General features: G+C 39.4%; 1 protein-coding gene across 8 annotated transcripts in view; it reads left to right on the forward strand.

The window, feature by feature from the left end:
- CNKSR2 (connector enhancer of kinase suppressor of Ras 2) overlaps positions 1-14,077 on the forward strand; it is a 201,129-nt gene that overhangs the window by 27,674 nt on the left and 159,378 nt on the right. For all 8 annotated transcript variants that reach the window (XM_079320101.1, XM_079320100.1, XM_079320099.1 and 5 more), the window contains exon 2: positions 7,733-7,896. In XM_079320101.1, the coding sequence (XP_079176227.1) occupies positions 7,733-7,896 (164 nt within the window). The remainder of the gene's footprint in view (positions 1-7,732; positions 7,897-14,077) is intronic.

The raw sequence follows: 14,077 nt of genomic DNA on the forward strand, positions 1-14,077 counted from the left end.
GTCAAGATTTTGATGAGCTATGTGTGATCCACACAGTCTTGCTAGTTCTACAGTTTTCTGATGGACAAAATTGCCATGCATTGCCAATGTGGTCATACAATTAATATATACAGGTCTCATAAGAGTGCAATCCCAAAAAGAGAGTGTATCTCTTCAGAGAACCTTCAGAGTTGGAATCCTTGAGCAGGATTTAATTTTTAATTGTGGAATTCATAGAGTCTTGAGTCAGTACATCTTTCGTCTCAGACTTCTGTTTTGGTCCATTGCTGTCACAAATACACTCTTGACTCCCAGGTTCTTGCCCAGGGTAATGCCAGCTCGTTTCCTTGTGGCTTTCCAATGGCCAACCAGAGATCCTTCTCCTGGCAAGGACCTCAAGAAGAACAAGTTGAGAGAGGCTGAATTTGAATTATCTTGCTGCTTTTCATGTTCATGTCTCTCTTTTGCATTCTTCATTTTACAAACTTAACATGCTTTTCTGGATGTAGTAGTATATACCCAGTGGATATAAAATGGGTTTTTTAATTGTGTTTCTCTTTCATTATCTAAAATAGTAGTTTTTAGTTAGCAGTACCTTTCAACTAATGTTTTGACTAAACATTTGAAAATTCCTAGTAAAAAGTACATCTAAACTAAACTGCACATAGAAAACGTATAATCTTATACTGTATTCTATGAATAAATGTTGTGCTTGAAGGAATAATTATTTGGATGTTCTTGGTAATATTTAACGTTTCTCTTTAATGCTTTTGGAATTTTATTTTACTCTGCTATGTCGGAGAGGGGGAGAAGGGAGTGAGAGACAGAATAACTCTATAGAGTAAAAGACAGATGCATTTTGCAGTTAGAGGGCTTTCACCTGAAATTACAGATAAACAGTGCACAAAGTGATTGTCCAGCTCTTTTGCAAATACTTCTGTAATCCAGGCATTTGGCAATTCTTTTTTTCATTAATGTAATACCGATTCCTTAATCTGCCTGCAGTTAATGTGTTGGGCTTTTTTTTCCAGTTTCAAATGTATCACAATGTTTGTTCAATCTGTGCTGAAAGCTGCTTCTGGTGGCTCATTGAACATCCTTCCTACAGTGCTCCTCTGGGATGGGGCATTACTTTTTTGCAGCTATCCTGTTCACAGTAGGCATTTGCCATCCACAGCACTTAAAAGGTTCTGTTCTTTGCACCACTTCTGGCACTAATAGCTGTGACATCTGTTTGTCACATGTGAAGCCCAGGAGGTGCTGGAGATGCTGAATCAGTGAGCATCCCTTCCATGGGCAGAGGAGAATTGTCTTTGCCTCTCAGGTGGGGAAGCAGCTGGCTTTGCTCACCCCTGGTTCCTGTGGTGGCACGAGGACTGAGGGGCATGGAGAGTTCCCAAATGCACATCTCAGACTGGGGAAACTGGCCTTTCCTAGTCTGGTTCTGGTTCTGGGCAGAAAATGTGGATGGGGATAATTGTCAGTGTCTGTGCCCAGGAACAGCTCTCTTGCTGGAGGTGGAAGAGAGGGAGTAGTTTTTGGCTTGGTTGCCTTGCTTTTTGGCATAACTAAAGCCTGTGTTTTTGTATAATTAAAGTGAATAGACTAATAGCCTATCAGCCCTGGATTAGTAAAGCTTAGGTGCAAATGCAATAGTCATAACAAAATGTTTTAACTTACCAGGAAAGGAGCTGAACTTTCAAGTTTGAAACATATGTAGTCTGATGTGCAGTCTCAAAGGTGGTCAGTCAGTCATTAAGAATACTTGATTTAATGCACATTTAATGGTAAGCAGGGATAAAATAACTGCAGCTTTTGAGAGGTCACTTCCATCAAAAATGTTGCAAAAACCAGTTTGCAGTATGAAAAGGCATTGGACAGTGCTACATATGTACACACTCAGTTTATATTAAATTCTAGCTTACTTTTCTTTTTCATGGCTTGGTAAGTCCTGTGCTGCAGTCTGTTGCTTGAATTTGTATTTGTTAAAGTATAAAAGCTGATGGAGTTCAGGTACTCCTTTTGTTCAGATTGGAAGATAAATTTGTTGGCCTTGTGTTTAAAGAAAAAAGAAAAGCCCTACACGTGTCTTTTTTTTTTTTTTTCTTTTTTTAGTAAAGCTGTGTGCCTTTCCTTCCCATGCAAAATTATTCCATGTATTGTTGTATATTACTGCTTTTCAGTAAGTGCTGTGTTTGCAGAACAAGGACTTGCTCAGGGAAGTTCTCAGTTTGTGACCTCACTGATATACCAGGGGAGTAAAAAAATATAGTCCCTTATCAAAGCTTCATGTATGATAGTTAAACCTATAATGTTCATCCTCTTTTCCTTAACCCAAACTGAAAAGGTGGCTGATAAGGGCAGAAGGTCTGTTATTTCCCCTGTAGTTTCCCAGTCTTGAAGAAAAATTCTTTTACTGGCAATTCGGGGAAGAATATTATACCTAATTGCCTGTGTTTTTACAACTGTATCTGGGCAGCCGATTTTAAATTCAGATCTAGCCATAGAAAAAGTGTATTTTAATGTATTTTAGTCTCTTAGAGGTGAGAGAAATGACTGAACTTCTTGCAGAGGAGGAGAAGACTGAGATCAGAACCTCGGAATATATTTTATGGAGAGGCTTATTTGAGTTTCAGTTACCACAGAAATGTATAACCTGTTGCTGCACTGAATTACAGGGCAGTTTGTTGGTTAGCTTGTTTCAAAAGATGACCTGGCACGCTCATCAAAATAAGACAATACCTCAGACTGGTCATGAAGTTATTAGTTAGGAGGATGTGAGCATAGAAGATTTCTCTGGAGGGTCATACTGGATCTTGTAGTCTTATTTTAGAAAATCGTATCAGTGAAAAAATGAAATTAATTAAACCTTTCTTGACCAGTTTCTATGTTGCTATTGTAATATAAGGAATTAATTATGTAGAAATCTGTCTGATTTCTTGCATCTGTGAACTGTTAAAAATGTTAATGATTTGATGAACTCTGAATGGGCCCATGTGAGGTAGAACACAATGACAAAGTTGGGGAAAATAAACAGCTCCAGTATGTTCTACTTGCAAGAGAAACTTTTCTAGAGAAGTTTGTTTGGGTTTTTTTTATTATTTTTAAAGTATTGAGTCAGTTTCTTTTGGAGGGGCTTTTTTTGCTTTCTTGCTGGTTTTTATGTATTTAATCCCACAGGTGAGGTAGAGGTTGCTTGAGACTTCATGTAAAGAGTTGTTCCTTTTGTGTCAATGCCCAGAATGGTCCATCTGTGTCCATAACACCTCAGGTACACACCAGCTGACAAAGATGGGCAATGTATTAACATCTGAGATGTTCCTGTAGTCATGAATCAAATGGGCCAGGTAATGAATGGATAATGGGATCTGGACAGCATTGCCAGACTCTGTGGTTGATAACTCAGGTGAAAAACACGTGGGGCAGGGGAGTCCTTGTTGGGTAGTTAACATCACTGGAGATATGTGTTTTGCTGGAACTCAAGACCAGGAATCTTTCAAGAAAAAGAAAAATATTATAGTATATAGTTTCCTTTACAGAGTAGATTTAAAAGGAAGAGAACTATTATAATACAGTTTAAGAGAAGTGTGTCATACTTTATCTCTATTATTACTAAAACACCTGTGCATTTACATATACTTGAAAAATCTTGCAGTTATTTTGGGTGGGGAGTGGAGTTGTTGAATATAAGGCTTTTACTTGTGTACTGACATCACAGAACCTGTTTTTGATATACCCTGGGGCCTTATACATATAATCATGGACCTGGCTTTTGGACTGAGATCACTACTTGAAACATTCAGGAGTGCTGGATACTCTACAGCCTTAATCTTATCCATGGCCAGAAACAGGGAGTAGTGCATCAACCTGAGCTGCTTGCTGGAATTGCTGTGGTATGGGGTTGGGTGACATCCTCTCATGTGACAGTGGGGAAGGAGCAGAGCACCCTTGGCAGCTAGAAAAATTGCTAACTTCATTGAGGTTGGGTAGATTTTGGACTTGCAGGAAATTAGGAGAAGACAGTACTCTTAAGAAGTTATTTTCATTTAGCTTTTTCTCCAGGCACCTGGTGTTTTTTGGTACATCCTGTCTTGTCCCAAGTTAATGTCATCATCAGCTGGGAACGCTCATTCCCTGCAGCTCCCCTCCTGTTGATTTGAAGGCAGCAGTGGCTGGCTGGGTGTGTTGTGGCTTTGAGGGCAAAAGGTGTGGGAGAGGAAGACTGGCCTTTTTGTATTATTATTATTGTCATCATTATCATCATCATCATCTGTGCACAGTTTGGTTTAAAAAAAGAAGAGTTGTTCTTTCATTTAGAAATTAAATGACAGAAATAAATTACTTTAAAAGGATGTTTAGGGAATAAGAAGACGTATTTGTGGCAAGCTATCCTGAAAACGTCATCCAGTATATGGTTAAATTATTTTGTTGTTTCCTGGCTGTAGCTTTTACGAAATTGGTGAGTCAAACAATTGTCAGTAATATTTTTGTTCTCTTAAACTTTTTTCTCACCCTGTAGGAGCTACATGCATCCATCTAGATTACATCTGAATGACAAGAATAGGTTGCAGAAGGAGAGAGACGAATGCCTTTGCGTAGAATTATCTGTCAGTAACTGTTTACTAAGTGCATCTGTCATGTCTTGTTCTGGATTTGTGTTGCTAGTGCCTTAAGTGGTAATTCATTTCTTGCTACCTGATGATGTTAATTATTTTAATGTTATTCTTAGTCAGCAGTCTGTGTAACCAATGTGAGTCTTAAGTTCAGGAAGAGCAGTAGTACACTGAGCCCCTCATCCAGATCATCAATAAAGATTTTTAAAAGGACAGGCCTCAACACTGAACCCCAAGGAATATCAGCTGTTACCAGCCACCAACTGGATTAACTCTGTTCACCAGCATTCCTGGAGCCTGCTCAACCAGCCAGTTTTATACCCAGCCAAGAATACACCCATCCAAGCCATTTTCCTTTTGCCAGGAAAATGGTGGGGGAAATTATGTCAAAGCCTCTACTGAAGTCTATGTAGACAATACCACAGCTTTTCCCTCATTTACTAGGGAGGTCACCCTGTCACAGAAGGAGCTCAGTTTGTTCAAGCAGGGTCTGCCTTTTCTAAATCCATGCTGGCTGGGCCTGATCTCCCAGTTGTCCTGGATGTGCTGTGTGATTGCACTCAAGAAGAGCTGCTCCAGACTGGAAGGTCTGTGGTTGCCCAGATCCTCCTTGCAGCACTTATTGGAGATGGACATCACATATGCTGACCTGCAGTCGACTGGGGCCTCTCCAGTTAGCCAGGACTGCTGATATTTCTTGGGAAGTGACTTAGTGAGCACTTCCACCAGCTCCCTCAGTACCCTTGTGGATCCCATCTGGCCCCACAGACTTTTGTGTGTCTAAGTAATGTAATAGGTCACTGACCATTTCCCCTTGGATTCTGGAGGCTTCGTTCTCTTCCCCACCCCTGTCTTCTAGCTCAGGGGGCTGGGTCCCTGGAGAACCACTAGTCTTGTTATTCAAGGCTGAGGCAAAGATCACATTAAGTACCTTAGTTTTTTCTTCATTCTTCACCACTGTGCTTCCCCCCACATCCAATAAAGGTTGAAGATTCTCTGTGGGTCTCCTTTGGTTGCTACTGTATTTATTGAAACACTTCTTTCTTCTATGGCACTGCCCCTGTTGAATTCTAATTGGGCTTTGGTGTTTCTGATTTTTTCCCTGTATGACCTCATGACATCCCTGTAGTCCTTCTGAGTTTCCTGCCTCTTCTGCAAAAGATCATAAACTATCTTTTCTTCCTGAGTTCAAAGCAAAGCTCTTTGTTCAGCCAGACTGGTCTTCTTCCCTGACAGCTCAATATTCACCTGTCACAGAATCACAGAATATTCTGAGTTGGAAGGGGCCCACAAGGGTCATTGAGTCCAGCTCTTAAGAGAATGGTCTGTACAGAGATCAACCCCCCAAATTTGATGTGTATTAGCTGAGCTGATCTGAACAGCTGCTATGGAGGGGGCCTCTCCTACCCTTTTAAGGTTTCTTTCCTGAACAATGGCTTGAGCAACTATGTGATTAGAAAGGGCAATGAAATGAAGACAGTAGCTTGAAGTGCTTGATTAACCTTGACCTTTAAGTGGCTTTGTTTTGGAGGAAGAAAATCAGGCAGTAGGCTCAGGAAGGGCATGATTGAAGTCTGCTGGAACTGGGGACTTTCTCCTGCATCTTGAGACTGGAGTACTTCTTTTACAGTGTGTTTATGTGCAGTTTAGTTTCAGTGTGTGAATAGAGGTTAAAGCCCTATGAACATTGTGCTGGTGTAGCAGGGACAGAGTGTGGGTGACTCTTGCCCAAGGACTGACCCAGGAACAATGGGCTGGCCTGGTACTCAGGTATCCCTGCCTGCAGCACCAACATGTTCCTCATGTGAGTCTCTTCTGAGGTGTGACTACACCCTGAAAGGCACAAATAAGAACTAAAAATGCAACAAAACCAGTTTCAGAGAAGGTTTATGTTGCATACCAGTGATCTTATAAGATAACTGGGGCTCAGCAGTCAGATCAATCTTTTACCTTCCATGTATCTTCAGATTTTTCAGACATTTTGATTAGCAAGTAAGATTGCTCTTGCTTTCTTCCAGTCTAGTGAGCAGATGTCTTTTCACTATTAGGAGTTGTTTGAAGACATTTTTCAGAAAGGTTGTATCTCTCAAGAATCAGCAAAATTAATGCATTCAGGGCTTTGTCAAGTCCTGATGCTTGGTAGCAGTCATGTTGATGCATTGGAAAGTATCCAGACAGAAATGTTAAATGGACTACCAAATACCCAGGAGTCTTACTTGTCCCCTTGGTACATGAGTGCACATGCTGCAGGGCTTCCCTGTACTGCCTGGCTCTCTTGGGCAAAGATTGATGGGCAAGAGATGTGTGATGGGCTTTCTCACATTCTGCAGTGCTCTTTGCTCCAGGTGAAAATGTGTGGCCAGGTGCCTGTCACTGAATCATAATCAAACTGAGAAGGTGGAATATGGATGTCTCCCAAAGCAGGACCTCTACAACCCTGCATTCAGCCATGTCCTGAGAAAATGTGCTGCAAGACCTTCTAGCATGTTTTTTGGCACAATGGGCCTGTTTCTGCTCCCTGATTACTGTGTTCTTTGAAGTGCACCCAGGTCTTGATATGAGTGGCTTTTCATGCTCATTTGTGTACTGTCACTTTTGACAGGTTCTCTTTGTGGTACACTGAGCTGGATCTGCTGTGCTACTGCCTTTCTTGTTCTCTGGAGCTCTTTGCAGCCTGTTTTAGAGGCTGGCATGATTTATGAACATTCAGGTGATTCAGCAATATGTGAGTGACCTTGGAGTGGGAGAGATGCTGTGGTGTGGCACTACCACTTTGTGTTTGACTGTGTGGTTAATTGTCCCTTTTCTCCTCTTCCCTTTCAGATGTGATGGAGGCATTCCTAACATACTGTTATTTGGGGCTGCCAGATTGACATTCATAGCACAGTAAACTGCAAGAGTTCAGGGCTTTGTTCAGGGTTCAGGAGCAGTTGGTCCATAGGTAGAAAAAAGCCATGTCTGCTGTAGCTCTTCCAATCTTAAGGTTTCTGGGTAACATAAAGTTTTTTTATGTTAAAATACTTCTCTTAAAGATAGGACAAGAATCTTCTGCTGGCTTAATTTTTGGTCAGTTTTGCTTCCTAGTAGGGTACAAAATGTTGCTAACTTTTGTCTTCCCTCTTTCTGTCCTCTCATTGCAGGTCTTGATGATTGCCTGCAGCAATATATAAAGAACTTTGAGAGAGAGAAGATCAGTGGTGACCAGCTATTACGAATTACTCATCAGGAACTGGAAGATCTTGGAGTCACACGAATTGGCCATCAGGAGCTTATCTTGGAAGCAGTAGATTTGCTCTGTGCACTGGTAAACTTCTTGGGGCAAATGGGGAAGGGTCAACAGTGTTAGCATATTCACACTTTTTCTACTCAAATTGTTAGCCTAAAGGCTTATCTAGGCAGCTCAGGAAACTCCTGATTTGTAATGTATGAACAGTTTAGCATTTTAAACCAAGGGCAAGATAAAGGGAAAAATCTATTGATAGAATGATGTTTGTTAAATAAAGTGGTATCAGAGATTTAGGGCTTGCATATCTGTCTTTATAGAGTAAAAGTTTATCTGAAATCACAGAGAAACTAGACTGTATTTGGCTTGGAATGTAAAATAGTTAATATGTGAATGGAGTAGTTAAGTGCTGGTTGCCCTTTACAAACAAAATGTTCTGATATTAACCATGTCATACTTCACTGGTCCTCCCATGCAGATTATGTTTTAGATGATTTTTTGAGCCTGATGAAACAGACCTGCTCGTATTTCACAGCAGAAAGGATTAAATACTGAAATAATTATCTTATGTATAAATAACATAAATTTTTGATGGAGCATGCAGAAGGATTTTGGTAATGGTCTGTTCAGTGAGGTCATGTCATGCATAACTAGGATTAGCTGCTCACTGAGGAGTGTGGTGCTGACTTCACCCTCCTTATGAACTTCTAGTATGTGTCTGTAAAGATTAGTGGTAGATTGGGCACACAGCATTCTCCACTGTAGAAAGGATTGTGAATAGCTCTGTTAAGATGTACTTCACTGCCTAAGGTGGTGTTTTGTGGGTTTTTAGTACATACTATTTTTCAAGCCTCAGAAGGAGCTTTTAAGAAAGCTGAATCCTGGGAGAGGCAATCAAAGACGGTAGGCTGAAAGGCTCTTCAGAAGGGCTTGTCAGTTCTCCATATGCAGCAGCTTTTCTGAATACCCTGTTGTTGCATTTTTGGGGTATTGTGAAGTGTAATGAAAAGAAGAGAGTGAAAAAAATATACCCATAAAAGTTTAAAAAAAAGGGAGGAAGCTTTTTCATAGAGGAAAATATTTGATTTTAAACACAGATTATCTTCTGTAGAGTACAGTTTTTAGTAACATTGCAATGTGACTCAATGCAGTAATTTAACTCATCAATTTGTTTTTTAAATAAGGAAGTTGCAATCTTAAAAAATGCTACTGATACAGAAGGGGACATGGAGTTATTCACAAAGTATTTTTCTTATCAGACAGTGCAAAAGAAAATGAGAAAGTAAATACTTCAGTTAACTGAGAAAGATAAAGTTTGAGTTGGGGGGAACACCAATAACTGTTTTTCCCAGTGACACAGAGAAACAGATTGTGACTCTTTGAAAAATAAATTACTTTTACAGAAAAAAAACTTGTTTATTAGCTGAAATCTCTTTTTTTCCTTGGTATGTAATTACAGATATAATCTTCAGATAAACAAACACAAATTGTCTTTGTTGCTCCTTTATCTTAGGCAAAAGTGTATGGAATTAAGTTGAATATAAAATAAGGAATTTCTAGCAAAGGCTAACACTGCATCTTAAATGCATGCAGCAAGTCCCTTCCTGGTTCTAGTTGCACATACAGTATTGTCTGCTTTTCTGAGTTTGTCTTAAAGCAAATTCCTGAAACACAGTGGCATGAGTTTGAATTGCAGCTTCTAATTTAAGATGAGGTTTTTGCAGTCTCACAATTGGCTCCTGATGGCTCCTTGGGGATACAAAATGTTATTGTTATATTGATTTTAGTGGACTTAATTTGAATTTATTGTTCACCAATCAGATAAACCTCTTAGAAAATTTAATTCAGAGGCAATCCATTTGGCTGCACTGGTCCTATACTTACAGACTTGTTTTTATTGCATCCAAGAATGTCTATCCTGGGTAGGGCTTACCTTTTCTTCTGATTTGACTTTAATATTAGCTGTATTGTTTAGGAGAACATTAAGCCTATGACTCTCCAATGTAGGGTAACTGCTAATTCAGAGATTGGCTATGCAACTTGGTTTTATTTTAATTATCTGATTTTTCTTTTCTGTTTCACTGGAGTTTGACAGAGGGTTCATGATAGAACTTAACATGAGTTACAAATATATGATCCAAATGGGTTAACATCTCTTTGGATGCTGGAGATGATGGGTGACATGATGAGCTATGAATAGCAGAGTTAATTATGCCTTGCAAGCTTAACCCCTGATTGACTTAAAAGTAATTATTAAAAAACAAAAGGATTGTTGCTTCTGCTTCTCCCCCCTTTCTTTCTGAGCTAGTGAGTGACCACCTAAACAGTTTTTGGCATTGAGGACAACTGAGGGGACAGAACCCCTCCCACTGTTCATCTATGTTCCCACTCTAGAGGGGAGAGTTTTCCAACACAGTTACTGTCACTTAGGAAAGCTTTTGCAATGTTGATTGCTGATGTGTGTTATTCCTGCCACCCCTTCCCAGTATTTTCTGGGGGTAAACTTCTGTTTGCAGTTCCCTGGTACCTGTGGTGTGGCTAAACATCAACCAGCTGCTTGTGTTGCACACCTATAGTTCAGGGGGCTACAATTTCTTACCAGGGGATGGTGGAGAGCCTGAGCAAGCAGATCTGGCTGGTTTGGAGAGATGAACTGTGCCAGATACACAAACTGCCATAGCAGTAGTTGAGAGCCATTTATGATTGATAACACTATTTAAAGGATGTTCTTTATGGGTTTTTGACAGAAGGTGGGTGGGTGGCTAGCTATGGTCTCTCACATTATTCGCCTCCTGTCATCAGCTCTTGTAACAAATGGATCCTCCAGTGTTTGTGAGCTGATTAGAGGACAAATGGTGGCCTGTGCTTTCCATCCTCAGTAGAGTCTCTCTTGGCTGCCATACTGTGCTCTTGACAGAAGAGCAAGCATCCGGGGGTGAGATTCACAGGTTTTCTTTTGCTGTGGTGTTTCAGGGAAGAAGGAATAAAATTTTTGCCCAGCTGCTGTTATAGGTCATGCTTGCTGGTGGTGGTGGGGGTGTACATCTTGCATTCCATCCCTGGAGCTGAGCGTGCTCTGGGAGAGGGCAGGCAGTCCAACTAATGTAGTTTGTCCCTTCCCTCTCTCCTTCAGACTGTGAATGTGGGAGCATGTTCAATAGATTATCATATCTTGGTGCAGCTTTGTGTTTTACAAAATCCGTGTGTAAGAAAGGGCACAATAAAGGAAATGTTCTCTGTGCTTAGAAGAAATAAGTAGTGAGGTCTGTGATGGTATTTTGTTGTTGTTAAGAGTTTGTCTCATGTTTTTCAAGATGAGAAACCTTGAGAAGCCACCATGATGGATATATGCTGGCAGCATTACTCTTTTCCAGCAAGACAAATATCCTGTTCTTCTCTTTCTGTTTAAATTGGGATGTGCAATCACACTGGTGGTGTCAACAGGTAGATTTTTACTTGATTCATTAGGATCCATTAGGATCTTAGCCTCAACATGGTTCTTTTTGTGTGTAAGGGTGAAGCTAGTCCAACACTTTTTCATTTAATCTTTATACAAACAATAGTGTAGCATACTTCATCCACACACAAGATGTGATAAGCATTGTTTCTCTGGGGCTTACTTTAAAAACTGAATGTGAATGAACAATGACAATAGAAAGTAAACTGAGAAGAAAAGGACATGATATGAAAAGAGAAATGCATAATAAAGAACAAATTACTTAAATAATGCCATCAGATCACTATACCAGTCATCAGGTTTGGAGTGCATCAGGGCATCTTGTAGCTCCTGCTATGTATAACTGGCCTGAAGAAAGCAAGACAATTCTTTTTCCATCATCTGTTTGTCAGAAGATGGAAGTTTCATTTACCAGAACTGGGCATGACCATTTTTTTCCCAGGAAACACTACATTCTGCCTGGAGAACACAAAGACTGAAGACTGCACAGCCAAACATGGCTTCTTCCATCTTCAAGAAAATGATCTAGTTGACCACAATGTCTTGACAAATGAGATGCCAGATTGAGTTGTTTTTTTTTTTTTCTTCTCCTAAATATCATGTTTATTTTGTTTGCATGAAGATTAAATGTGTTTCATTTGATTTTGCAAATATTTTTTTAAACGGAGATCCTAAAGTAGGAGATGTATTGTTATAAGGATATTTTAAAAGCTTCAAAAATAATTTTCACATGCTTTGAAGTTTTCGTTAACAAAGAACTTTATGAAGTCCCTGTGAATTTGCAAAACAATTCTTCATGGAATCTTCATTTATGTAGAATAGAGTTTGGTTAAAAAATAGAACAGATTTTGCTTTATAAAGCATACTGGTTTCAGTAATAGCTTCATACTTAGTTAAATCTGCTGTGGCTGCACAGGAATGTATTGCACACTATATTTGAATCTGTAAAGCTAGAAGATTGCAGGAGATGAAATAGCATTATTATTTGGCAGAGAAAACATTGGTGTGCACTAACAGCATGAAATTACTTATAATTTACCATTAACACAAAACATTTATATGCAAATGAATGTAAAAAATAGACCTACTTTACCCATGAATGATTTGATTCCTCTTAAGAATTATGACTTTTATCTTAATTTCATCTTCCTGCCATTTCTCACACAGAAATACTTTCCTTTGCACTTATCACTAGTCAGGTCTTAAAACTGTTTTGTCAGTAAAAATGAATATTAGACTTAATCATTATGGTGCTAAATGAGGAAGGCTTCATTTCAGAATGGAGATTTATATGTGCTGAAAGTGGAATTTACTGTTAGTATTCTGAATGCTCATAGGAAAAAAAATACTTACCCTTTTCCCTATTGCCCCTTTCAAGTTCTACTTATATATCACTTATCACATATAATATGCCTCTCTGTCCTCAGCCTGAGCTAACCTAACTGCAGTGCAGGAAATCCTGAAGTCCATCACCAGATCAATAAAGCTAAGGAGATAAAGAGTTTCTGATGGCTCATATAGATCACATTGAAAATGTGTTAGCAGATCTTTTACACAGAGATGCAGTAAACCCCATGGTGTGCCAAGGGCAGTATCCTTCTTCCCACCAGCCTCAAGATTCACTTATGGATCCTAGGTACTTTTTAATATTGCTTTTTTTCTTTGGACTGCATAGAGGTCTGGGCAAGTATGAAATACATACCCTGGTTCATAGAGTCATAGTGTGGCTTGGTTTGGGAGGGACTTTTTATAAAGCTGTAACCCCCCAGTTAAAAACAGATTGGATAAAAAGAGCTGTTACAATATAAAATGTTTTTAAAAGGCAGTGTGTTCATAACAATACTTAGTTCCTTTTTCAAAAAAGGAAATTTTTTTCAGCTGCTGATTAGCTGTTTAAGACTTTTGGAAATACACATAACTGGATATGGAACTGGTAGTTCAAATTATGGAGGAATAAGTGCATTTGTCAGGCTAGGGACTAATTATATGAGAAAGTAAAAAAAACCCCAAAAAATAATGAGCACTTGGTTTTTCAGAGAGTGCTGATTGAATAAGAGAAAGAAGAATAGTTTATATAATTGCTCTGTTAGTGCTAGAAAGCATGGCCAGGGCTTGGCCTTTTGATGTGTTGCTTGATTGTGGTGTAGGAAAAGAAGGGCATTTTTCAAGAGAGGAGATAATGATGATGACTGTGAATCTTTCCTGGGTTCTGCAAGGCTGAAAGTATCATGCACCTGAGTTTTTTTTCTGGCTATAAACATTTAAGACAAATATTTACACTCTATGAAACAGTTTGCCTTTTAATCAGTGTGTGTTTAATAATTGCAGTGAATAAGTGTCATTTGAGCTATCTGGGGTTTCTGTCCTTATCTGCTTATTCTGTGTTTATGAAACAGATGTGTTAGGATCATGTGTTGTGCACTTCTAAATTACCCCATATGTCAGTGCTATTTGAAGGAGAGATAACCTTAATGTTGGCATTTCAAGTGCTGGAGGAAGGGCCGTTAGAAATACATGTTGTGGGCAGATCTGATGAGGTACCAAGTTACATAAGGCACCTTCCATATGACAAGCTGTGATATCAGTTGCTAGCAGCTTTGGGTTGGTAAGCTATCTGCCTCATACTTTGTGGGATGTGTTCAGCCAAATGTTTTGGAGAATGAGGTTCAGATCCATTTTGTTTATTTTAAAATTCAACTTTGAAGGTGAACGTTGGAACTTTTCTTGGTGAATTTTTGTCCACCACAAATTTTCAGGTGTGGTTTTGAAATGGCTGCCACGTGCTGTGGTATTCGTGTGATGCTG

The sequence above is a fragment of the Erithacus rubecula genome (genome assembly GCF_903797595.1).
Source record: "Erithacus rubecula genome assembly, chromosome: 1".
NCBI classification, from domain to species: domain Eukaryota; kingdom Metazoa; phylum Chordata; class Aves; order Passeriformes; family Muscicapidae; genus Erithacus; species Erithacus rubecula.